At 36.0% G+C, this 26,942-nt stretch overlaps 1 protein-coding gene and 1 long non-coding RNA gene across 3 annotated transcripts in view; one reads left to right on the top strand and one right to left on the bottom strand.

Moving 5' to 3' along the window:
• Positions 1-5,414, top strand: part of WDR72 (WD repeat domain 72) — a 208,758-nt gene extending 203,344 nt beyond the window's left edge. Inside the window, exon 19 of one of the 2 annotated variants that reach the window (XM_054451877.1) lies at positions 1,426-5,414. In XM_054451877.1, coding sequence (XP_054307852.1) covers positions 1,426-1,481 — 56 coding nt within the window. In that variant the 3' untranslated portion in view covers positions 1,482-5,414. The remainder of the gene's footprint in view (positions 1-1,425) is intronic. The other variant, XM_054451876.2, reaches the window with a different exon arrangement.
• Positions 1-26,942, bottom strand: part of LOC129014437 (uncharacterized) — a 103,678-nt gene that overhangs the window by 45,329 nt on the left and 31,407 nt on the right. The gene's annotated exons all lie outside the window — the stretch shown is intronic.

Genomic DNA, 26,942 nt, shown 5'->3' with positions numbered 1-26,942 from the left:
AGTGTGACATTCACAATTTTTTATGACACTGTTAATGAGAACCTTAAGCCTTTGTCACCACATTGGCTTGGAAAATTAATAATTTTTATTTTTAGTGCACTAGAAACAATGCACTCCAAAGTAGCTTCAGCTGAAAATAATAGTGACAAGAGACAATTAGAAGTCCAACAAAATGCATTTACGTAAGTGTTTCCCCATCATTCTGAAGTAGTTTATAATCAGTATGCATTCTGACATTAATAGAATATTTTTGTGGTTTTTATAAGGCAGATTATCTATGTAGATCTATATACATCATTGTCAATCAATATTACATTTACATGAGTCTGATTACCAAAACTAGATTTCTCACAGTTTCCAGGGGATACTATATTGTGAAAAGCCAAGGTGGAGTTTTTTTTTTTTTTTTCTTTTTCTATTCTGGCTCATGAATCACCAGCAAAAATCAGGTAACAGAAAGTAGGACAGATTCAGGACTGGAGTGCTGGAGATGGCTGATGATGATGCATGAAGCAGAAAAAATGTGGAATGTGTGAGCAGCCGATCAATCATGGCCATCGAGAACACACTTCTTATGGTTAGCGCTAAAAAACATCTAGAAGAATTAAGAGCAATTCCAGTAGGAAGATATAAGCACTTTCTTCGAGTTGTTTTTAACAATATCACATTCTTAAAATTCACCCAAAAGCAAAATTCAAGCATCAACATATTTTTTAAAGAATGCAAAATTATACATTAATACACACACACACACACACACACACACACACAGTTAGTATACAGTATTGGTTTAACTAAACCATAGTTTTTGCCAGTAGGAGTGGAAGTTACTATTCATAGACATGTCATTAATATAAATGTGTTTTAAAATAGTTATTAAGGAACAATGTTTGGTAGTCAATTTGATTTTAAATGAGTGGCTTTTTTTAGCCTACAAAGACAATCATCCAAGTAGTCTGAGAAATAAATACTTGTTTGATTCTCTAACTCAAACAGTATTTCAACTAATGAATTTTGACCCTAAAACTGCAACTGTGGATTTTTCTAAGAACAATTAAGCTGTTCAAAATTTATGGAAATTTACTAATTTCAAACTAAATTTTTCTTATAGAAAACTTCCATCTTCCTTGGCAGTTAAAAAAAATCCCCAAGCTATTAATAATGTGTGCAATTAAAGTGTATTTACCTACTTTATAAGACAAGTATATTTTTATTATATTAACTTGTCTTATTTTAGGATGGAAAAGACATATAGAAGTTATAAGCAATACCTTTCTTCCTTTCTTTCTTTTTTTCCTCATTCTCTCCCTTCTTCCTTTCTGTATCTATTCATCATTTCCTCTCTCCCTCCCCTCCTCTTGGTCTTTCTCTTTTTTCTCTTTTTAGATTTCACTGTATAACCCAAAATATCTGCTTTTTTCCTAGGTGAGCCAAGGCATCATTCATGGATAGCAAAGGTCTGCCCCTGCAAGGTGTCTTAAATGCAATCTCATCAGTAGGAGCTGAATTTGAACAAATTAAGAAATCCAAAAGATGCCATTTGTTTGTTACTATATAAAAGCATTGTTGTTATTGGTCAAGTTATTAGGCTGTAGTGGATTTGCTAATACTTTAGCCAACATGTATTAAAGTGATTTTAATACATGCTGATTAAAATGCAATACATACTGATTGAAAATATTCATATTCATCTAATTTTAGAAAAATATTGTCTAGATCATTCTCCATTCCTGTTTCTTACTTTTTCTGTTAATATTTCCAACAGGGAATGCCAGTCCACAGACACAAATTTAATACTGCTTTAAATTTTCTCCTATCCTTTTAGTCCCTGAATTATATAATAAACAATGTTAAAACCAATGTAGTACACAATACTTATAAATTTAATGTTGCTTCAAGGTATTTAATCTAAAATTTTACCAACTTTGATTTGTCTGGTTAGGATATTTTGTTTTAGTGGATATGCTTTAATTCGTATCAATTACTGCAGTAAATCTCATCCCTAAGCATGAAATGTTGTCAACAAATAACCAGTTCCATTTAGTTATCAATTAGCCCAAATAAGTGATACAAAGCATAACAGTGACCAACCTTGTACTGTTGAGTTAATTTGAACTTCTAATGACATTGAGGCTAATGTCTTTAGCTAAAGGTTGATCTTGTTGGCCACATAGATGTGAACTAGGGAAGGGGAATCAACTTACGGCATATCACAGTTGATCCTTGTTAAGTATAAACTCTTGTAGGTCTTTTCCCAGAAAGAAGCTTGACTAGCAGGAATTCTAAAACTAAAATATATCAAACAGCATAAATAGGAATAGTCATAAAGTGCTCTTCTATTAAAGCCTTTGGTGATCTGATTTATTTACTATGATTTATATTGTACAGTTCCCTGATTTACAGAAAAGCATCAAAATATTATTAATCTACATCTTATGTATATAAATATTGCCTAATCCATAGAAAAAAGGATATAAAGTATTAAATATATGATATACAGCTATATCTATCTATCTATGTATCTAATAGGGAAGTTCAAGTCACTTCAATTAAAGAAACATGTCTCTGAGCATAGGAGCAGCCTCAGGTCCTATGGGGGGATGCAGCGGACAGGGGAGGGGGAAATTAGAAAAGACAACTATATAATTGAAAAAGGGATATAAAGCATTAAATATATGATATATAGCTATATCTATCTATGTATGTATCTAATAGAGAAGTTCAAGTCACTTCAATTAAAGAAATATTTTTGAGCATGAGACCAGCCTCAGGTCTTATGCTGGGATGCAGTAGACAGGAGATGGGGAAATTAGAAAAGAGAACTATGTAATTGAAATGACATGGGCTGCGCCCTTAAGGAACTTATAATTAATGATGATCTGAATAAACATACCAGGATAAAGATGTCAAATGAGTGTGACTCCCTTAAAGTAGATTAAAGTGTGCATTCTTTGTTTCCTAAAATATGATTTTACTGCTTGAAATTACATTTGAGCTGAACTTTAGAAACTAACATAGTGTTAATATGAATAATCACGGAAAATTATTATCCTTTGAAAACTGATAAATATATTCCCCCTCCTTTAGAAACAGTCAAAAGCCACTTCAAACAAGTCTCAAAATAAAGGAAGGTAGCAAGTTAGGCGATGGATTATATTTTCTTGCTTGTTGTATACTGGTTGTCAAGGTCATTATAAGGACTCCCAAAAGCATTTTGAAGGATAGCAATATCAAATAAGTGTATGTCCTCTCAAATGAGGCATTTTTAATTGTTAAAACCTATTTGGACACTCAGATTATGTTATGTTATGAAAAATAAGCTTCATTATTTTTATAGCTACATCCTATTATTCCCTTTTAGAAACAAGAATAACAATAGGTTTTAATAGTTGCCATACTTAGCATTTATCAGGTCTAATGAAACCAATATTGAATCTCTGATAAATATTTTCTGATGTTACTAGCTATGGGAAGTTAGAACTGGCACAACCCTGACATTACTAAATGGAAATGTTAGGATTTTTCGGCATCACATGTTAGAATCCCTAAAATTTAAACATTCATGTTAAATGACTAAAGTTTGCTTCTCTCAATATGAATTCTGAAGGCCAATATCATTAACTATGAAAGTTTTTAATTCCTAAAAATAGTTTGAGATATTCAAGCAATGCTCTCCTAATATCCATATGCAATTGTGTTTATGACACAAATTCACTAGTCTGTTTAAAAATGATTTCTTTATATTGACTGGCGTTCCACATATTTCAGTAATTTCTCTTATGAGAGGACTTGAAATAGCAAATTGCCACACAGTTAACTGGATAGACCACGTACGAGGTGATCATAACCACTTGGTACTACACCCAGAAACTCAAAATTGTCTTTCTCCTGATGAGATATGGGTGTCCTTTTGTACATCTAGCCCTAGGTAACCAGCGGAGTGATTATATTAGCCAATGTGTTTGTATCCAGAGTCTTCCTGTCATTGTAATAAATAATTTATTTAAAAATTTTCTCTTGTGTTTCTTTTTTGGTAATCATCTTGGTGATATTTGTGAATATATATGTATGTGTGTGTATATATATATACACATATATATACACACATACATACATATATATATACATACATACATACATATATATATATGGCATATCCCCCAAAGGAATATCATATTTTCATTTGCAAGCCTTGATTCTTTGACTTGCTGTTGAGTTTCACATTGGCTCCACTGTATATTGCAGGAAAAAGTATCTGGAAAGCATGGAGTGTTAAGAGCAGAGGCTCCTCGGCAGTGTGTCTAGGCCGTGTGTGCTTGCTGTGCTTGTCAGAGCCTCATTCCCTCCCCTGTGTTGGAGAGCTTTCTCACAGGGCTCATCCAGAGGTGCTAGAAAGCAATCTGAACACTATTAAACACTTCAAATATAAGGAAAAATGTATAATGTTAGAAACACACAGTTAAAAAGTAGCCCCAGTTATCAAACATTCTGTTACTATTTTAGAAACTAAATTAAGCCTACTTTGAACATGATGGTATTAGAAAAATGATGGAATACAGTTTGTTAAATATTAATATTCTGTCTTTAGATGATAGCATTTGGTGACTTTTATTTCTTTTCTGATACATTTTTTCCAGTGTTCTGTATTTTTAAAATCCTTTTATAATTATTATAATGAACACTTTAGAAAAGATACTATTTCTCTTCCATACTTAGAGGGCACATTATAATAATTGAGTATTTTAAAATTAAATTTTATGCCATATGTTTAAAATGAAAGTTCAGGTTACATTAATTCCAATTGATTTTAAAGCCTTATTTTCACAGAAAGGACTCATTCAATTTTTTAAATTTTATAATCATACATTTTGATTCATCAGTTATATAAAAGCAGTGTTATAGACTCCTTTATTCTCCACAAAATGTTGTCTTATATGTAAAGTGCCAAAAGTTGTGTTTAATTTCCTAAGAAAGTCATTGCTTTGTAAACATTTGCATAATAGTGTTTTTTGAAATTTTAAAAAATTAGCTTAACCAAAAGAGTTGCAAAATTAAAACTTTCTTGAGTAGATATCTTTCAGATAAAGCTGCATGGCTTCATGTACAATAGTCCCCAGATCACTTTGCATTGTAATTTGCTCAAGAAGGAGCCTACAGATGGCAGGTAGGAGAAGGTAAACTGGAAATTAACAGGTCTGTCTGTAAGAGCATGCCACTGGAAACGCCCATCCAATTTGGGACCCCTGGAAGACAGCATGTGTCTAATGGGAGGCCTGTCCTAGTACAACTCCTTTACTCTTTTCACCTTCATCTTGACCTTCTCAAATACCATCTTTATGTAAAATGTTGATGTTGTGGAGTTTTTGCAGTAATTTAATTTTTATAAATATTGTATTAAAATATATTTATCTTGAGTACTGTTTTTTGCTTGTTTTGTTGTGTTTTGCCACCACCTACTCTTGGATCCTACTTGTTAAGTCCAAGATAAATTCACCTTTACCCCAGAAAGCACACTGCAGGTAAATGGACTGTGACAATTGCATCATTACAAGCATGATTATAATGAGGCGAATGGTAAGAAATAGTTATTGTAATACTATGTGAAAACTAAAGCCATAAACCAATGAAGATGTCCAAAATGGCCTACTTCTAGAGGTATACTGGGGCAAATTAGGCACCCGTTATATGCAGGGCTTCTAACACAGAGCAATTCAGACCAGCACCCCAGCCCCCACCTCCAGCCCCAGAAGGGGTGTGGGGAGGCCAGTCAAGAGACCACGTGAATGGTTCCCCTCTTGGCAGGGACAAAACCAGGAGGAGTTCCAGGGTGGAGGTGAAGCGGAGCATATTTTATTCTTCCATTGACATTGTTCCTCCAAATGCCAATTTTTCATTGCACAGAGCATATTTTCCTAACATCAATTTTAGGGTCTTTTTTTTGTCTTCAGCATCCTGCTATTGGAAAAATAGCAATGATTTTTATTCAAGAATACAAAGCTTTTAACACTAAAGATAATTAGTCCATATTTAGTCCATAGTACACTATGCCTAAATCTGCAAAGTTCCAAATGCCAGAAAAACACCAATATTCATAACATTGTGTAATAGGAATAATTAGTTGGCACATGCTTCCACAACTCATCATTTATTCACTTAGCAATCATTTTAATTGCAATTATCTGTAAAGCCATCAATCAGGTTTTCGATCTTGCATGTATATTTTCTAGGCAGAAGGTGTTTTCACACAGCCTCAGTAACAGCATCGTGGCCTTGGATGATGCCTTCCAAGATAAAAAGACAGCCCATGATGTTCTTGACATATCACAGGTTTCCTTTAGGCTTTTAAAGAGGTTTCTGGTTAATTGTGTAGTGTCAACTACATTTCCTATCAGAAATAACCTCTCTGATCTATATCAAAAGAATTGTGACATCTATGTTATCCCCGTTAGCATCAATTTATAGTTACTATATAATCAATTGAGGAAACAATGTTTCATTTCATTTTCCTTTTTTTTTTTTTTTTGTATTTTGGAATCTGCTAGGGTAGGAAAGAGGGAGGACCTCTAGTACAGTGAGATTAAGAACCTTCATCCTTTCCCTAAGACATAGCTATGGGGATCAAGTTGCACTTGGGATTTTTTTATAATAAGGAAGAATTCTTTGAATCAGCTTCTATTTCAAATAATCAGTGTATTCACACCAGTCTAAGCAAAACCATTTACTCCAATGTCTGCAAGAATTTGAGATAGAAAATGAGGCGAAACTAACAAATACTAACATGCCTTCAGGATAGTGAAGTAAATAAACAAATTTGGGGATTTCTAAAGTACATTTTCATAGAAAGCATACTGCAGCTGATGCCTGTCTGAAAGTGTTAGATTTTGTTTGTAGTCTTCCCGCCATGTAGGTGGCAGCAACACTCAAGGCTAGAAATTTTCTTTCACATTCTCTTAGCTCCAGTAAAAACATATTGTTACTAAAAAATCCTGGTGGGAGAGAAAAGGTTTAAAGTGTAGAGACAAATTTCTCGATGTCTTCACCTATCTCTAAAGCACTATTTTAAGGTTGTGCTTAAAACGGTTCCCATAATGTGAAAACATTTATCATTCCCCTTAATACAGAAGTCATAGTCTGCTCTCATACATGTTGGTAGTAGTAGGTTGCTGTTTTTTTTTATTTACGAGGATGTTACTTCTTTACCCTTTCTCAGACTAAAGCCGTTCTCTTAAGAAAAAGGAAGAAGTCTGCTTTAGTCTCCTATCACCTCTTTTTTTTGGGAAAATAATACAAGGCTGTCCCCTTTTTTCTTTGTAAACATCTAAGAATCCAGAGGATTGAGTATATGTTGAGAGTTTTCTCTTAGTCTTCAAAATGCAGCCATGTTCTCTGATTGTCCTAACTAAAAGTGACTGCATTCAACTTGGTTCTGTGTGCAAATCAAATGAGGGCTCTTTCAGAGCAGAGAGGCTCAGGGTGCCTGAGAGTGAAGGCAGAAGACCTGGACACAAGACATGTGGGTTAAAGCTGAGAGTGTTGCCATTGTGTGGATGAGGTTCACTGCCTTGAGAAAGCTGTTTACTCCTGTGCCTCGGTGAAAATGAAACCAGGATGTCCCCCAACCCCCTTACAGAAATAAGTTTGTTTTTCCTTAATATTGGAAACTGATGGGCAATAGGCTTTTCCTCAATTCCTGGTGTTTTGCTAGAACTAGTACATGTTATAGCAAATACAGGCAGCCTTTCTGCAAACATCTTCAGAGTGCTCTTGTTACATAGGGTCAGTCAACATGTCAAAAACACCAAGCAAACACACACAATTCCAGGCCTAGGTGAAACAGATAGCAGTTACATTTCCAGGCTAGGAAGAGGCCATTAAGTGGTTTGGGGAAGGTGAAGAGAGGTTTCTGCGTCTACTATCTTTCCATCTTAGTTTATATTCCTCCTCATTTCTTGTATCCTTCTACATCCTTGATCTTTCTTCCCACATCTATGTAGTTCAGTGCAAATCTTTTGAGAAATAGACCCGTGCATTGGAGTCAGAGAACTGATATTGTGTCCCAGCTTCTTCACTTTCTTACTTGCTGTTTGAGATTAGACAGAAGTTTTGTATAATATTCTGAACCTCAATTTCCTCATGTATACATTGAGTCTAATAATTCCAATTTTGCAAGCACCATACACATGTATTATTATTTAATATAGTATTACAAATACTGAAATTACTATACATACAAAAAATACCTGGTTAGAATCTTAATTATGGCCAACCATAATGGCATTCCAGTGCTTAAGCAGGCCTTTTACGCAGATTGGATAAAGCAGTTTGGCATAAATAAGCTAAATTGGTTATTTAAATAAAAGTTTATTCTTTTAAAATGTTTCATGTTAACTTGAATTTTGAGCATTCCCAAAATCAAGGATTACTTTCAAAGTTTTTGATAATTTCTTTAGACGTCAGGGCTTTCCTCAGCACAGTGGGTAATAATAAATAGCAAGTAGTTATTTTTCTGGGTCCCAGAAGATAATCTCCTGGCAATGTTTTATATCAGAGTAGGATAGGCCATAGTCCATCAGGGTTGTACAAAACAACAAGTAGCTTCCCTCTCGACTTCTGCCAGTATGTATACAATCAAATGACACTACAAAGGATATTTCTGTAGCCTTAGATGAGTGTGATGAAAGAAACCAAACCAGGGCCAGGCGTGGTAGCTCACAGGTGTAATCCCAGCACTCTGGGCGGCCGAGGAGGGTGGATCACTTGAGGCCAGGAGTTCGAGACCAGACTGGCCAAAATGGTGAAACCCTGTCTCTACTAAAAATACAAAAATTAGCTGGGTGCAGTGGTGCACACCTGTAATCCCAGCTACTCCAGAGGCTGAGGCACAAGAATCACTTGAACCCTGGAGGCGGAGATTGCAATGAGATCACACCACTGCACTCCAGCCTGGATGACAAAGTGAGACTCTGAAAAAAAGAAGGAAGGAAGGAAGGAGAGAGAGAGAGAGAAAGAAAAAGAAAGAAAAAAGGAAAGGAAAGGGAAGGGAAGGAAGGAAGGAAGGAAGGAAGGAAGGAAGGAAGAAAGAAAGAAAGAAAGAAAAAGAAAGAAAGAAAGAAAGAAAGAAAGAAAGAAAGAAAGAAAGAAAGAAAGAAAGGAAGGAAGGAAAGAAGAAAGAAAGAAAAGAAAGAAAGAAAGAAAGAGAAAGAAAGAAAAAGAAAGAAAGGAAGGAAGGAAGGGAGAAAGAAAGAAAGAAAGAAAGAAAAAGAAACCAATCCAAAACACCTAAGTACTTCTAAAGAGGTGTCCTAAAAGAGAAAGTCAATGCATTACTGAAAAGTTTTCTGTAAAGCAAATATGTATGTCAGATTCTACCTCTGCACTGAGAATGGTTTGTATTCACAGTGTTTTCTCACCAGACAAGAATCTGAAAATGGATAAACTGAGCAGAAAATATGAGTCAAGGAAGAGTTAAAATGGAGACCTGACTGTGTCGTCGGGGCATCAAATACCAACAGAATGTACCTGGAAAGGGAAGACCACCCCTATTCTTACTTTCATAAATCTTGGTGAAATATCGCATTAGAACTCTGTCTCTGCTTCTGTCCTCTTCTTTCCTCCTATCTTTAAGTGAAAATAAAAATACTGTTACGAATAAAAATAATAAAATAACTAGGGATTTTCAATTAAAATGGTAAATTAAAGACATTCATCTCCATGCTCTCCTGAAGCCTCATTGAGATGATGGGACAAAAAACATAAACCCAGAAGAAAAATAGAGAAGAAGAAAAGAAATAATAACGGCAAAAATTTAAAAACTGAAAGCAGATAAATGCCATAGGGGACAATGCCAAGAAATGGGCCTGCTGGTATTGCAGAGCTCCTTAAAGGTTTAGGAACTGGGTCAACTGTGACCTCTAAAAGTGGGGGTACAAGTGTGGCTGAAACAGGAAAATTGTTTGAAAGAAACAGTTAACTTCCTTGAATCCCATTCCCATTTGGCATGCAAGCAGTTACTCTTCCCCTTACCCAGCGGACACCTGGATGTTCCCTCTCTGAACAGATTGAACAAGAGGGATTCTGGACTTAGGGACACTAGGCCAGCCAAGAGCAGATGCATCATCCTGAAAGAGGAGGGATGGGTGAAAATCTGTACGCTGATGGCCACACACTTAACCCAGCTTCCGTCTGCTTTGTTCCAAAAATGCTGGTAACTGCTCTTATTAGCCCTGAAGAAAAGACAAATGATTCTTTTATGATAAAACAACCAGCCTGAGGCCAATACATACATGAAAAGATGCTCAATATCACTAATCACCAGGGAAATGCAAATTAAAACCATAATGAGATACCATCTCGTACCCACTAGGATATGCCACTATTGAAAAAAAAAAAAGAAAAGAGTAAGTGTTGATGAGGAGGTGGAAAAAATGGAACTATTGTGTACTAGCCGGTGGGAATATAAAATGTATGATCCAGCAATTCCATTTCTGGGTATATATCCAAAGTAACTGAAAGTAGAATCTCAAAAAGATATTTACATGTCGTTGTTCATAGCAGCACTATTTATAATAGCCAAAAGGTGGCGGCAACCCAAGTGTCTATTGATGGATGAATAGATAGACAAAATGTGCTATATTCATACAATGAAATAGTACTCATCATTAAACAGGAAGGAAATTCAGACACGTGCTACAATATGGATGAACGTTGAGAATATTATGCTAAGTGGAATAAGCCAATTACAAAAAAACACGCATACTGTATGATTCTACTTCTATGAGGAAAATGGAGCAGTCAAATCATAGAGTCAGAAAGTAGAATGGTGGTTGCCAGGACAGGAGGGAGGGAAGAATGGAGAGTGATTGTTTAATGGGTAGTTTTGGTTTTACAGCATGAAAGAAGACATTCCAAAAGTTAAACATATGCGATAGCATTTACTGTTTCAGTCCAACATTTTTTTTTTTTTTAGTTTCTAATGTACTAGGCACTGTTCTAGCCATTGAGAATTCCACAGTAAACAAAACACACACACACATTCCAAGGCAAGCATTTTTTTCCAAAAAAAGTTTAAAAAATACAATTGAGGGACAGGCGCGGTGGCTCACTCCTGCAATCCCAGCACTTTGGGAGGCCGAGGCAGGTGAATCATCTGAGGTCAGGAGTTCGAGACCAGCCTGGCCAACGTGGTGAAACCCCCATCTCTACTAAAAATATAAAATTAGCCGAGCATGGTGGCACATGCCTGTAATCCCAGCTGCTCGGGAGGGTGAGGCAGGAGAATCACTTGAACCTGGGAGGCAGAGATCGCACCATTGCACTCCAGCCTGGGCAATGAGCAAGACTCCATTTCAAAAAAAAATTACAGTTGAAGAAACGTCTCACAAAGTGGAAAAATTAGGAGAGGCAGTAGAAAATTTTAAGACTAATTCAATTAGAGGGGGTTTTGTGTGAAAAATAATATTAATGAGAGCTCTACAAAGAATAAACAGAGAAATCGGGGGAAGAAAATTATGTAAAATAAAATCAAGCAAACTTTCCAGAACTGATGAAACCAAATTTCAGATTGAAAGAACCTATGGTGTGCTCAGCAAAATTCATAAAAATGACCCATATCAAGGTACATTTTAGTGAAACTTCAGAATATTAGAGCAAAAGAAATGTTCTTAACTTTAGAAAAGGAAGGATAACTTTTGCTCAATACAAATAATTAGGAATCAGAATGGCATTAGAGCTCTTAATTGCAATTCTGGATGCCAGAAGAAAATGTGGCAATGACTTAAATATCCTGATGAAAACCGTCACCATCTTAGAATTCTATACTTAGGCAATCTATTTCTTCCATGCACCCTTTCTCATGAAGTTACTGGAGGATATGATCCACCTACAAAATGGAGTAAACCAGGAAAGTTTAGCATATGCAACATGGGAATGAAGAAATGTCCGCAGAAGACAGGGAATGCAGATGGCATGTCTACTGCTGTGCTCAAGCCTAGAAAGCAGCTGGTCTAGATTTTAGCAGAAAGTAGAGGATTCCCATAGGGACGTCTCCAGGACAACAATGAAACTGACAGATTACTCGGTAAGTCTGACTCTACTGAGAGTAATGTTAGAGTTCTGTCAATGGGCTTCAGTCATGAAGTAGTGAAGTATTGTATATGACAGAAAACTAAACGAATAAAAAAGAAGGAGAAATAGAAGAAATGTAACCATAGTGTATTACATGACCCAACTGTAGTAATTCTAGTACTAATTATTACCAAATAATTATTACTCTAACAAAAAAATATAATGAAACTATCAGGAGAATGGGGGAATTGTGTGAAGGGAATGGATGGGAGAAAGGAAAGCTAAATCCTTATTCTCTATAAATCAATAACATGGGCGGGGCATGGTGGCTCACGCCTATAATCCCAGCACTTTGGGAGGCCGAGGCAGGTGGATCACCTGAGGCCAGGAATTTGAGACCAACCTGGCCAACATGGCAAAACTCTGTCTCTATTAAAAATACAAAAAATTAGCCAGGCATGGTGGCAGGCACCTGTAACCCCAGCTAGTCAGGAGGCTGAGGCAGGAGAATTTCTTGAACCCGGAAGGCAGAGGCTGCAGTGAGCCGAGATCATGCTATAAATATAATTTTTTAAAAAGCACTAAAATTAAGAACTTTAATTAATCTGAAATAGTGGGTAAATTCCCACTTTACAAATTTTGTTATAGCAAATGTTGGCATATTGAATTTATTTACAAAAAGACTTATCTAGAATCTTTTAGTATTTCATCTCTATTAGCCTTGTTTGTGTATGGCCCTGTCGTTGCATTTCTCTGATTGTTTAGGGCCGTAACTTAAGAAACTACCCAGGTCTTACGGTTCCTCTGAACTCCACAGAAATGTCACTCAGTTGATGCTGTTCTACCCCAGTTGCCCACTACCCAGTCTGTGGAGTAATGCAAAGCCTACTGATGTGGCTTGCAGGCAGGAATTTTCCTGCACTATGGCCCCAGTTGGTAATGATCCTCCTTTGTAACTTGATTAATGAGTGTTATGTGTGATTAATGAGTGGGATGATGAAACATTAAACAGCTGAATATAATATTGAGTATCTGGCTGTTCAGAAGGTCACTTTTGGATATCAGCTAAAAATATTGGTGAAAAATATTCTATGCCTGCATAGCTGTCTAGGGACCTAGAAGGCCACCTACTTCTTTGCCTCTCAAAAAGTTATTCCAAAGTGTTGTCAGAAGAAAAGCATAATAGTATACAAAAGTAGCTCCAAAGTAGAACACTGGAGCTGAGAAATTTTTTGTCATCTTGTAGTTTATCTTTTAAAATTCATTTAAATTTTGCGTCCATATACATTTGTGTTTGTTAAATACATACTCTTCTAATAGCTAACATTTACTGAACATTTTATGGCTGTGCTGTGCCTAGTACTTTACATATAGTTTCTTAATCTTCACAGCTATTTTATAGGATAGATTTTATCCTTATTATGTATAAAAGGAAACAGAAACACAGACAGGTTGAGCAATTTGCTGAAGACCACACAGCTAGTAAACAGTGGGAAAAGGAATTAAACATTACAGCATAGTTTCTAAGCATGCAGCCTTTGCTTTCTGACTGTTTGGAATCATTCAGTCTTTTATAACTGCCTCTCTTATCTATGGTTCCCAGTTTTTTGTAAGGGGTATTAGGACTGCATTTTAAAAATCATGAATCCGTTTCATCTACTCTCATTCATTATGACAGAAACCAGTAGAATCAATGTCATCACTTTTAACAAATATTGATCAACAAATTATTGATTTGATTAAAAAACCTATAGGTGTTACATTCCTGGCATTAATACTATCAATGTATTTGTATCAATTTCCTGGAAGCCCTTAGTAGAAGGTCATTTGGAAACAGTGGGCTGGATCTTGGTGTTCTTTTGCTCCATTGATAACACTCTCTACCAGCTAGGCACCAAATCACATGGACCAGGAGTCTTGCAATGTCAGATTCAGCAACCTGTGCCCTTCACCATTACGTTATATTGCTGACCACTTGCATCTTTCTGTCCTCATATTTAACAATGCAATAGTCAGATTTAATGGCCATTTTCAAGCTTTATGTTTTAGATGTCCTTGGTGGTACGTACATTCCCATCTATTCCCATGGTATTGAACTTGTTATCTTTGCATTGATTGCTAGCCTACATTGTGGGGTTCCCTGAGTGAATATGCCATACATTCTTGGAGCCCTCAATGTTGTGTGGTCACAGAGTACTCCCATGCACACAAGGGCTTTTAACCAGGGAAACATCCTTTTGAATTGAAAGGCTAATGGAATAGACTTCCCAGCCAGAATATCAAAGTTCTTTCATGCATTACAGCAAAAGTCCTTCTCTGGTGTTTCTTGATCAGAAAAACAATTTAAGGATGATTTGAACTCTTTTTCTAAAATTGTCTAAGCTCGATTGTCTAAGGCAGGGGTTTCTCAACCTCAGCACTATTGACATCTTGGGCCAGGGAGTCCTTTGTTTGGTGGGGACTGTCCTTTAAGTTGCAGGATATTTAGCAGCATCCTTGGCCTCCACCACTACATGCCAGTAACTGCCTACCCCCTACTGTTAGGACAAGCAGAAAAATGTCTCCAGACACTGCCAAATGTCTCCTGGAGGGACAAAATTGCACCCAGTTGAAAAACACTGGTGTAAGGCAAATTCCAACATAAATTCCAATGCAAAAGTTCATAAAGTGTTATATTGAGTTTTATTTATTTCAGAATACTGCCCTCTAGCCTGACTTCAATATAAAGCTCATTTTGGCAATTTTTACATTTACTGTAAGATTAAAAGAAAGTATAGTAATCACTATATTTCTTCCTCTTTTTTCAATGCCTCCTATTTTCTTAAAATCAGATGCTTCCAAAGCACAGACCCCCTCATGCACAGCTTCACCTCAAGCTCCAAGCTCACATATTCACCTGCATAGCCACCGTCTTCTCCTGACCATCCCCCAGGAACCTCAGCCCCGTGTTCCACACTGAACTCATTCTCTGACTCAACAAATCTCTTCTTTCCTCACTCCCAGCATAAAATTTGTTTCCAAATATTTTTTATTTGATTTCCTAAATGGCTCTTGAGTCTGTCCTCTTGGCCTCCTCCTGGTTACATCCTCAGTTCAGACTCATTTCCCACCTGCACTGCAGCAGTGGCCTCCTGACTGCCTCCAGTCCATCCTCCACACTGCTGCTCAAGCCAACTCTACAACACAAACCTATTATTTGACTTCGTTGAACACCATCCAAATTCCCTTAGCAGGGCTTGTGAAGCCTTTTGTAAAGCATCCCTTGCTCTCCACCATATTATAATAATAAATTAGTGAAGACTATATTTGCTGATAGAATAAAGGCACTCTAAAAAGTTGAGGGACAAATTAAGTACATAAAATATTAAAACTTTATATATCCTATTATATTGAAGTAATCTTATTGAGATGGACTTGAGTGTGTAAACTTCTGAGGTTTGAGTGCTTTTTAAATTAGAAAAGATTTGAAATGTCAGCACACACTATCAGGAGTGCCAAAAACATACTTATTTTCTCTATTAATGAATTTAATTTCCATTTTAGATTTAACTTCTTATTTTTCCAGGTAGAAAAATCTTAACCTCAACTGATTGAACGCTTTCCTCCTGTGTTGCATCTAAGTTCTGAGACCTTAGTGAAGTCACGATAGAGTTTTTAGTGCAAACCATGACACTTTCTAGAGTGAGAAGTACTGCTGTTTAACAATTAGGCTTGAGGCAACTGGCATAAATCAGGGCTTTCCTAGAAACACCGTGATATATGTTAGTCCAGTAACATAAGGGTGTGGGTCTTTGAGGATAATCAGTCATCAGTATGTCCGTGCTAGATGGACAGACAATATTATATACAGGTACACTAGAGTCCAGACAGGGAAATGTTCTGCCTCATTTGTATCTGGTCTTCGGTCATCTGTGGTCATCGCTGGTTATATGTCTCAGCTGCTTCCTCCCTCACATTCATCTCTGATCTAGCTTGCTCCCCAGTCCCTCCAAGCTCCACTGAGATGGACAGAAAAAGATGGAATCTCCTGCCCTTTGCAGAGATGGAACATGGCTATCTCAGGCATGCCTACTGAACCAATTTATTATTTATTTATTTATCTTTATTTATTTTTTTCTTTAAGCTCTGGGATACATGTGCTGAATGTGCAGGTTTGTTACACAGATATACATGTGCCATGGTGGTTTGCTGCACCTATCAACCCGTCATCTAGGTTTTAAGCCCTGCATACATTACGTATTTATCCTAATGCTCTCCCTCCCCATGCTCCCCACCCTGCAACAGGCCCCGGTGTGTGACGTCCCCCTCGCTATGCCATGTGTTCTCATTGTTCAACTCCCTCTTTTGAGTGAGAACATGCAGTGTTTGGCTTTCTGTTCCTGTGTTAGTTTGCTGAGGATGATGGCTTCCAGCTTCATCCATGTTCCTGCAAAGGACATGAACTCATTCTTTTTTATGGCTGCATGGTATTCCATGGTGTATATGTGCCACATTTTCTTTATCCAGTCTATCATTGATGAGCATTTGGGTTGCTGAACCACTTTTGTGTCATGAGAGATGCAGAAACATTCTGTGGGGCTTGCAACTGTGTTGACTTCCCCCTCAAAACCCAAATAGAGCTCACCACTGCTCTTGGATTCTGAGCTCTATCTCTGGTTTCTATTCCACACCCCACACCTAACTAGGAAATAGACTTTGGGTGAGATACAGAATTGCTTTTCAGGAATCCACCTGCATGGATTCTTAAAGACAAAGTTATTTTTCTTCTTCTTTTTGCTTTCCCTATGTAATATTTACCTTTTCTGTAACAAGGTAGCCTGCTTTGTCTTTTTTCTAAGATTTGTTGCTTGTGACATAAACAGTATACCCTAGTATTATAGATTTTAAAACGAAAAACTCTAATTGAAACCCAAAGGTGATTCCTTTGCTTGTGTATCTTGTTCTAGCTCCTCTGAGACACTAAATGCTGCTGACAATAATGGGGGAAGGCAAAAGATATAAGAAACTACAGGGAGTAATACAAGTCAAATATTTGATAAGCATAACAACATTAAATGTTTTCATCTACTGAATGCAAATATATTCTAGAGTAGAAAAAAATGAGTATGTCAGTTGCAATGGTAACTTTATATGTCAACTCGGCTAGGCTATGGTGCCAAATTGTTTGGTCAAACACCAGTCTAGAGGTTGCTGTGAAGATATTTTAAAAATTTGATTAAGGGATAGAACGGACATACATTAAGGTAATAAAAGCCATTTATGACAAACCCATAGCCAACATTATACTGAACAAGGAAAAGTTGAAAGTATTTCCCCTGAGAAATGGAACAATACAAGGCTGCCCACTTTCACCACATCTATTCAACGTAGTAGTTGAAGTTCTAGCCAGAGTAATCAGATGAGAGAAAGAAATAAAGGGCATCCAAATTGGTAAAGAGGAAGTAAGACTGTTGCTGTTCACCAATGATATGACTGTATACCTAGAAAACCCTAAAGACTCATCCAAAAAGCTCCTAGACCTGATAAGTGAATTCAGTAAAGTTTCAGGATACAAAATCTATATGCACAAATCAGTAGCACTGCTATACACCAAAAGTGACCAAACTGAGAATCAAATCAATAACTCAACCCCTTTTAAAACAGCTGCAAAAAAATACTTAGGAATATACCTAACCGAAGAGGTGAAAGATCTCTACAAGGAAAACTACAAAACACTGCTGAAAGAAATCATAGATGACACAAACAAATGGAAACACAATGCATGCTCATGGATAGGTAGAATCAATATTGTAAAAATGATCATACTACCAAAAACAATCTATAAATTCAATGCAATTCCCATTAAAATACCATCATCATTCTTCAAATAACTAGAAAAAAATCCTAAAATTCATGGGGAGCTAAAAAAGAGCCCACATAGCCAAAGCAAGACTAAACAAAAAGAACAAATCTGGAGGCATCACCTTATCCAACTTCAAACTGTGCTAACAAGGCTATAGTCACTAAAAAACAGCATGGTACTGGTATAAAAACAGGCACATATACCAATGGAACAGAATAGAGAACACAGAAATAAAGCCAAATACTTACAGCCAACTGATCTTTGACAAAGCAAACAAAAACATAAAGTGGAAAATGACTTCTTATTTAACAAATGGTACTGGGATAATTGGCAAGCTACATGTAAAACAATGAAACTGTATCCTCATCTCTCACCTTATACAAAAATCAACTCAAGATGGATCAAAGACTTAAATCTAAGACCTGAAATCATAAAGATCCTAGAAGATAACATTGAAAAAACCCTTCTAGACATTGGCTTAGGCAAAGGCTTCATAACCAAGAATCCAAAAGCAAACGCAACAAAAACGAAGATAAATAGGTGGTACTTAATGAAACTAAGAAGCTTCTGCACAGAAAAAGAAATAATCAGCAGAATAAACAGACAACCCACAAAACAGGTGAAAAATCTTCACAAACTATGCATCTGACAAAGAACTAATATCCTGAATCTACAAGGAACTCAAACAAATCAGCAAGAAAAAAACAAATCTCATCAAAAAGTGGGTTAAGGACATGAATAGCCAATACTCAAAAAAAGATATACAAATGGCCAACAAACATATGAAAAAAATGCTCGACATCATTAATGATCAGGGAAATGCAAATCAAAATCACAATTCAATACCACCTTACTCCTGCAAGAATGGGCATAATTAAAAATCAAAAAATAATAGATGTTAGCATGGATGTGGTGAAAAAAGGAACACTTTTACACTGCTGGTGGGAATACAAACTAGTACAACCACTGTGGAAACAGTGTGGAGATTCCTTAAAGAATGAAAAATATAACTGCCATTTGATCCAGCAATCCCACTACTGGATATCTACCCAGAGGAAAAGAAGTCATTATATTAAAAAGACACTTGCACACACATATTTATAGCAGCACAATTTGCAATTGTGAAGTTATGGAACCAGCCTAAATGCCCATCAACCAACATGTGGATAAAGAAAAAGTTATATATATATATATATATCTCCATGGATTTATATATAAATTTATATTATATACTATATATTATATAATTTATATATTATTTATATTATATAATATATATTAAGTTATATATTATATATATATATATCCATGGAGATTATATATATATGTGGAGATATATATATAATCTCCATGGATTACTACTTAGCCATAAAAAGGAATGAAATGAAATTATGGCATTCACAGCAACCTGAATGGAGTTGGAGACCATTATTTTAAGTTAAGTAACTCAGGAATGGAAAACTAAACATCATATGTTCTCACTTATAAATGGGAGCTGAGCTATGAGGATGCAAAAGCATAAGAATGACATAATGGCCTCTGGGGACTTGGGGGAAGGCTGGGAGGGGGATGAGGGGTACAAGATTTCACATTAGGTGCAGTATACACTGCTTGGGTGATGAATGTACCAAAAATCTCAGAAATCACCACTAATGAACTTATCCATGTAACAAAACACCACCTGTTCCCCAAAAACTATTGAAATGATAACAAGAAAATGTGACTAACATTTAAATCAATAGCCTTTGAGTAAAGTTGATTACTATCCATAATGTGAGTGAGACTTATCTAACAATTTGAAGGCCCTAAGAGCAAAGATGGAGGCTTCCCAAAGAAGAAGGAAGTCTCAAGACTGCAACATTAGAAAGGGCTAGATTCTTTCTTACCCAAACAGCACATAGTGAGAATTCCATGACATTAATGAGACAGGGAAATTATTTTCCTCGCTAATAATCTAGAAAACAGAAACCAAGTGACTGCTCTTAACATAGATGACAGAAAGCACTTAATAAAATCCAACAGCCATCCCTGATACAAAATTTTAAAACTATAACAGCAAATATAACAACAATAAAGAACTAAACCTTTTAATTAACTAGAAAGAACGATAATTTCTCAATATAATAAATAAAACTTAGAAATATATAGCAAATTTCATCCTAACAACAGTGATGTTGTTTGGCTGTGTCCCCACCCAAATCTCATCTTGAATTGTAGCTCCCGTAATCCCCACTTGTCATGGGATGGACCCAGTGGGAGGTAATTGAATCACGGTTCTGGGTGTTTCCTGTGCTCTTCTCGTGATAGTGAATAAGTCTTACAAGATCTGATGGTTTTATGAAGGGCAGGTCCCCTGCACACACTCTCTTGCCTGCCACCATGTAAGACGTGGTTTTGCTCCTCCTTTGCTTTCCACCGTGATTGTGAGGCCTCACCAGCCATGTGGAACTGTGAATCCATTAAACCTCTTTTTCTTTACAAATTATCCAGTCTCAGGTATGTTTTTATTAGCAGCGTGAGAACAAACTAACACACACACGCTCAAGGCATCCAATTTAAACCAGAAACAAATAGGCTGTGGTCAGCTGTCACTATTGTTCCTCCAAATGATTCTGGAGTTCCAGCAAATGCGAAAGAACAAAATAACAAAGGACTATAAATATTGAAAAGGAAGAACACCTTAACAAAATCTAGAATTTATATAAGTCAATTCCAAGAGAGCAAACTGAAATCAAAGTGTGATAAGATGGCCAAATGTAAGGTAAACATACAAAACAACAGCTTTCCTGTACATTGAGAATAACCCATCAGAAAACCGAAAAAAAAAGACCTCATTCACATTACCAATGCTTACAAGGAAACTAGGATAAATACAGCTTAATACAGCATGTTTATAAGCTATTTGACAGAAACCTGTAAAATGTTACTAAATAATGTAAAAGATGAATGAAAAAATGATGAGAAATGCATGCCACATTGCTGGATGGGCCAAATCAAAATTATAAAGATATTAATTATCCTTAACAAATTTCAGTGAATTTCTATCCGAATCTTTGCGTCTATGTGTATGTGTTTGGGTGTGTGTGTAAATCTACTTATAATTTGATAGTTTTATAGAAAACAAAATGTAAGTATTTATAGTTAACTGAAGAAGAAATAAAAACTTGAATAAACAAATAATCATAGAACAATATTTTCTTTCTTTTTTTTTTTTTTTTTGGGAGATGGAGTCTCACTTTGTCACCTAGGCTAGAGTGCAGTGGCATGATCATGGCTCACTGCAACCTCAACCTCCCAGGCTCAAGTGATCCCCCTGCCTGTCTCGTGAGTGGCTGGGACTACAAGCATCTGCCCCCATGCCCAGCTAATTTGTGTGCGTTTTGTTTGTTTTAGAGATGGGGTCATACTATGTTGCCCAGGCAAGAACAATTCTTAAAAGTTACCGGAAAAATAGTTCCTCTTCATAAAACACCAAGTCTACCAAACTGTCTAGAATTCTACCAACCCTTCCAGAATTGTACCGAAACTTCCAGAAGCAGCTAAGTTGTGTACAATTTAAATACAAAAATAAAAACTTTCTCATTAATTCTCTACATCTTCAATAGTGTTGTTACTGAGCCTAATAACAATAGCACATGCACATTTAACATATACTTGCCACTTCAAAGCAAACTCAATTATTTATATTGAGGCAAAAATTCTAAATGAAATATGTGTTGAGTTTATATTTATCAAATGTTTAGAACTATGCAAATATTCTCAAGCAAAAAAAAAAAAAACAACAGTGTCTGGAATACATTAAGTCTAATATAGGAACTTGTTAAGTGTAAATTAATTAATAAATAAGTAAATGTAAATTAAATCTAACAGGAATGTAAGGATTTTTCCCATTGAAATATATTAATCACATTAGTAACTTAATGGAGAAAGATTATATGATTAAAAAGGCAGATGTTTTAAAAGCATATACCATGTTTATAAGCAATTGATAAGTTTGTAAATTATCTAATCTATTCAGCAATATTAAAACACTCTCATAAATAATTTTTGGGTCAAAGAAAAATTTAGAGCTGCAGCATAGCATATTTAGAAAGTGACAGCAAAATACTATATATAAAAACTTGCAAAATGCAGTCAAAATTGTACTGTTAACAGTATGAAGTAATTTTTAAAATAAAGTAAATAAAGTAGTCCTTCAATTCAAGCAGTTAAAAAACAAAGATATCTTTAAAAAAGAAAAAAGAAGTAAATAAAAAGTATAAAACTTAAATCAACCAATAAAAGATACAGAGTTACTGAGATAAGTAAGTTGCTATTTAAGTCTTGAATGATATCAGGGATACCAACTGTAACCCTATTCTAGCACTGGTCTGGTCCAGGGTGAGGTGAAAAGTTCTATAGCACATTGTCTTAAGCATGAAGTTAAATACAGTAGCAGCTAACTATCTAGTACTCTCTAGTAACCTGGTTGGATCTTCTCTGCTCATAAAATCGATTCTCTCTCTTTCTTTTCCTTCCTTCCTTCCTTTTCTTTCTTTTCTTTTCCTTTTCTTTTTCTTTCTTTCTTTCTCTTTCTTCTCTCTCTCTCTGCCTCTCTCTCTCTCTCTTCTTCTCTCTCTCTCTCTCCCTGTCATTTTCATTTAAAGATATCTAGAACACAGGTCAGCAAGCTTTCTCTACAAAGGTCCAGACAGTAAATATATTAGGCTTCCAGGCCCAACTGATGCACCAGATTTGGCCTGTAGGCTATAGTTTGCTAAATCCTGATCTAGAGTAAAAGTACAAAATGTGGAAATTCAGTAGCTAAGTAGAAAGTCAGCAGCCTGCAGCTGCTTATATTCATAGACATTGTGTGTAAGTCTGAGTAGGTGGTCATCTACTACATGGTATAAGCCAAAAAGGGGAAGGTAGATCCTGAAGCCACGTCAGTGGTCCGAGCATGATGGACACCAGGACACAAAGTTGAGAGTGCTTGACCTGAACAGAGATTGCTGTAGGTGCACATTCCCTGGAAACTGCTCCTCCACCGTTTGTTTCTTTGTACTGAGAGAGCATCCTAATCATCAGAACCCGAATGTCTTCCACTGATGAGGAGATAAGACAAACTGGCATCTACCTGCACTTTCTCAGTATTTCAACATTTAAGAGAATTTTCTTTCAGGTTTCTATTCTACTTATGCCAAATGCCATATTCAACCTGCTCCTAGGTTGAGATTTCACAAACTTCTTTTGTTAGAATGAGAAAATTAATTGCAATAAAAGAAAGAATAGTTATCTCTTGTCCTTGAAGTAAAGTGTAGGAGCAAATTCTGTGTAGGTTTTTGTATTAATAAATTATTTGTTAGGATTTAATCTAGTTTGACCTCTATGAGAGTGCTTTTGCTGAGCTGTAATACACATAGTACAATCTAGACCAGTACTACCCAACTGAAATATAGTAATGTGAACATAAATGCAACTATAAATCTTCTGAAAGTCACATTAAAAAGTTTTTTAAAATAGGTGAAATCAATTTAATAATGTATTTTACTTTACCCTATGTAACCAAAACTTTATCATTTCAATATATAAGCAATATAAAAATGATTCATGAGATATTTTATGTTACCTTTGTTCATGCTAAGTCTTCAAAACCCTGTAAATATTTTCCACTTATAGAACAACTCAACCTGGACTAGCTACATGTGGCTAATAGCTAACATATTGTACAGAACAGATCTAGACTAAAACGTGTTGTGAAAAAGAATTAAAAAGACATTTCTGTGCATTATCATAAGTATACAGATTATTAAAAGAAGGAAATATATTTAAGGTTTAATTTTTCTATCTGGCTCCCTCATTATACGAATAGAAATACTAAAGATTAGCAAAGTTAGATGATTCTCTGGAAATCATTCAGTTAATCAGAGTGGCAGAATCAAGACAACAATCCAACATTTCTTATTCTCAGCTGTAGCCTTTAAATAAAGTCACTAAAAATATAAGGAGTATCTGTTAGGATGGGAAAAAATCAAATATCCAATCAAATGGGCTTAAACAATACCTTGGATGATCTTGATACCTAACATAACAAGATTCCCAGGTTGGTTGCTTCAGAATCTCAACAGGGTCATCAAAAGTTCCAGTTCTTTCCATCCTGCTCTGCCTTCCTTTGTGTGTCAGCTTTGCCCTCAGTTGGCCCCTTCCTGGTTGCAAGATGGCTGTTTCTATCCTGGAAAAAAACCTCCAGCAAGAAGGATGTGTGGAAGAAGAAAAGAGCAGTCTCTTTACATGCCTTTTTCTTAAGAGAGAGAAAACTTTTTCCAGAAGCCCTCAACAGTAGAATCCTTCTTTTATCTTAATGACCAGAACTGGAGTTCTGCTTATCCTTAAACCAATCACTGGCAAGACAAATAGGATTACAGGATTCTCTTAGATTAATTATTTCAGGGTAGAATGAAAGCTGGAAAAAACAACCACAAAGGCTACCACACCTCTGATTAAAATCAATAGCTGAAACACCATTTGTGGTGGGAATATAGTAATATATATAACCCCCAAACTCTATAAACAGCAATCTTTTATTTGCCCCAAATTCTATTTGGATTTAATAAACTAATGACTTCACAAACATACATGAAATGACCTAACCAATATCATCTTCATATTTCTTGATCTAAACCCCGGAATCTTAAAACAGAAAGCTCCCATTATGTTAATACAGAGATTCAACAGTCTTTTATTGAAGACTATTAGAGACTAAATGTTTGTGTCCCCCAAAAGTCATATGTTGAAACCTGATCCCCATTGTGAGTGTATTTGGAGGTTGGGCCTTTGAAAGGTTATTAGACTATGAGGGCAGATACGCCATTAATGACATTAGTCCCTTTATAAAAGAAACCCCACAGAGCTCTTTTGCCATCTATGAACCAGGAAGCAGGACCTCACCAGACACTGAATCGGCTGATGCCTTGATCTTGGACTTTCCAGCCTTCAGAATGGTAGGAAATAAATTTCTGATGTTTATAAAATAACCAGTTTATGATGTTTTTTATAGGAGCCTGAACTGGCTAAAATAAGAGCCTACCCTGTAGCAGGTACTGATTTCATCACTGCCACATGTACCACATTTCATCCTTATAAGCACCCATGAAATAACTTTTCAAATCATTTCTGTATTAGCCTGGGTCTCAGAGAAGTTAGTGGTGTCCTCAAACTCACACAGTTCTGAAGTTATTAATGTATAGATCCCAATTTCATATCCAAGTTTTTTACTCTAAGTCCAGTACTATTTCTGCTCCATAAATTGACTATTATACTGGAAAATGTTGTCAGCTAGTAGCTTAGGTTAGGGGGCCGCATAGAGTTATTTTCTCTTCCTTTCTAATCTTTGTAAATAAACTATGTAAAAATTTAGTGAGAAGAGGGAGTCCATAGCTAAATCCCAAATAGAATAGAGTTACAGAGAAAGCGCCATATACAGCAGAGGCTGGCAAACTGTAACCCAGCAGCTGCCTGGTATTTAAATAAAGTTTTATCAGAACACAGACATTTGTTTACATATTGTTTATGACTGCTTTCTCTCTAAAGGGCAGAGTTGAGTAGTTGCAACAGAAACCCTATGGGCTGCAAAGCTGAAAATATTTACTATCTAGTTCTTTACAGAAAGTGTGAAAGTGTTCTAACTCCTCACATAAAGGAAAGCTCCTAGAATTTGAAATCAAGAGGCCTGAATTTGAAATCAAGTTCTGACTTGATGTAATGGTTGTGTATACTTGGGGCATTGTATTTAACCTCTCAGATTTCAGTTTCCCTCTCTGAAAAGTAGAAATCATGTTTAATTCAAGAAATTTTGAGAATTATATAAGCTTATGTAGCTGACAGCAGTTTGTAATTGAAAAGTGTTGGCCAGTACATATGAGCAGGAAGAATAGCTTTTGTCAAGTCTCAGAGAAGAGAGGAAAATCTCATTTCTTTGCTATATTGAGGTTTTCATAACATTAGAGCAAAAAAATCCAGGCTGTAGCCAAACCAAAGTGAGAAGAATAGGGATATTTTGCTGCTCGAGGTAGCACTATTTGCTTGGCTGAGCAGGAGTTGATTGTGAAGAATTCAATGACATGAAGATAAGGTGATGGGCGTGTCTCTCAAGTGGCTTCCTACAGAAGCCAGAAGAATAAACAGGAGGCCAATGGGCATTGGTGGTTAGCACAATTGACCAAACCAAATAATTCAGGGACCAGACAATTGTCTTTAAAGATTTTAAAGTTAGATTAAAAACATACCAGCCTCCTATTATTGCATTATCTGCTAAAAAAAGATGCATGTTTCCAATTACAAAGGTCACACTGTAAAAAGATGGTAGCATTTACATTATAATATTAATTTCAAAAGTAAAAATGTCATATTCTTATAATTTTTAAAAAACTTCCTGTGGCCTAAATTTGTTTATGATACACTCATGCAAATTCCTCCCTTACTGTTGATCTTGACCACAACAAAAAAATAATCATTTTTCTATTCTTAAGCCTTGGCAGCAAATATTTTTTCCCTCTTGTTCTAAGCCACCCTGGATTATAGAGGGAAAAAAAACCAGTAAAATATGGAGCAAAGTACAGCAAAAAGGGCCATTTATACTGCTATTCTGACTGCTATTACTAGCGATAACTATCAACTCTAAACTGTTCAACAGTGAGTCCACACCAATAAGTGGAAACATTTTTTATAAGTGCTGTGTAATAATATCTGACATGTATATAGCACTTTTCATCTGTAAGAATCCCAAAGCACCATGTGCAGCCTCCTGGGATCACTTCTCTACTAAAAAGTATAACAGCCTCTGAAGTTCAAGGTGGCAACCCTTCCATACAGGGTTGTAACAGTCCACAATTCTTGGTATTATTGCGGAGAAGGCAAGAGGAAGTATGCGTCCATCTTATAGCCCTCCCGAGCCTGCTTAGTTTATGCTCTCCTTTCCTATGTTCAACATGTGAATCCTAAAGATAAACTCTCCTACTTCTCTTCGTGCTTCAATGGGAGGGCTGGTTCTTAAACAACA

This window comes from Pongo pygmaeus, chromosome 16 (assembly GCF_028885625.2).
Source record: "Pongo pygmaeus isolate AG05252 chromosome 16, NHGRI_mPonPyg2-v2.0_pri, whole genome shotgun sequence".
Taxonomy (NCBI): domain Eukaryota; kingdom Metazoa; phylum Chordata; class Mammalia; order Primates; family Hominidae; genus Pongo; species Pongo pygmaeus.
This window is presented reverse-complemented; position numbering and strand designations above follow the sequence as displayed.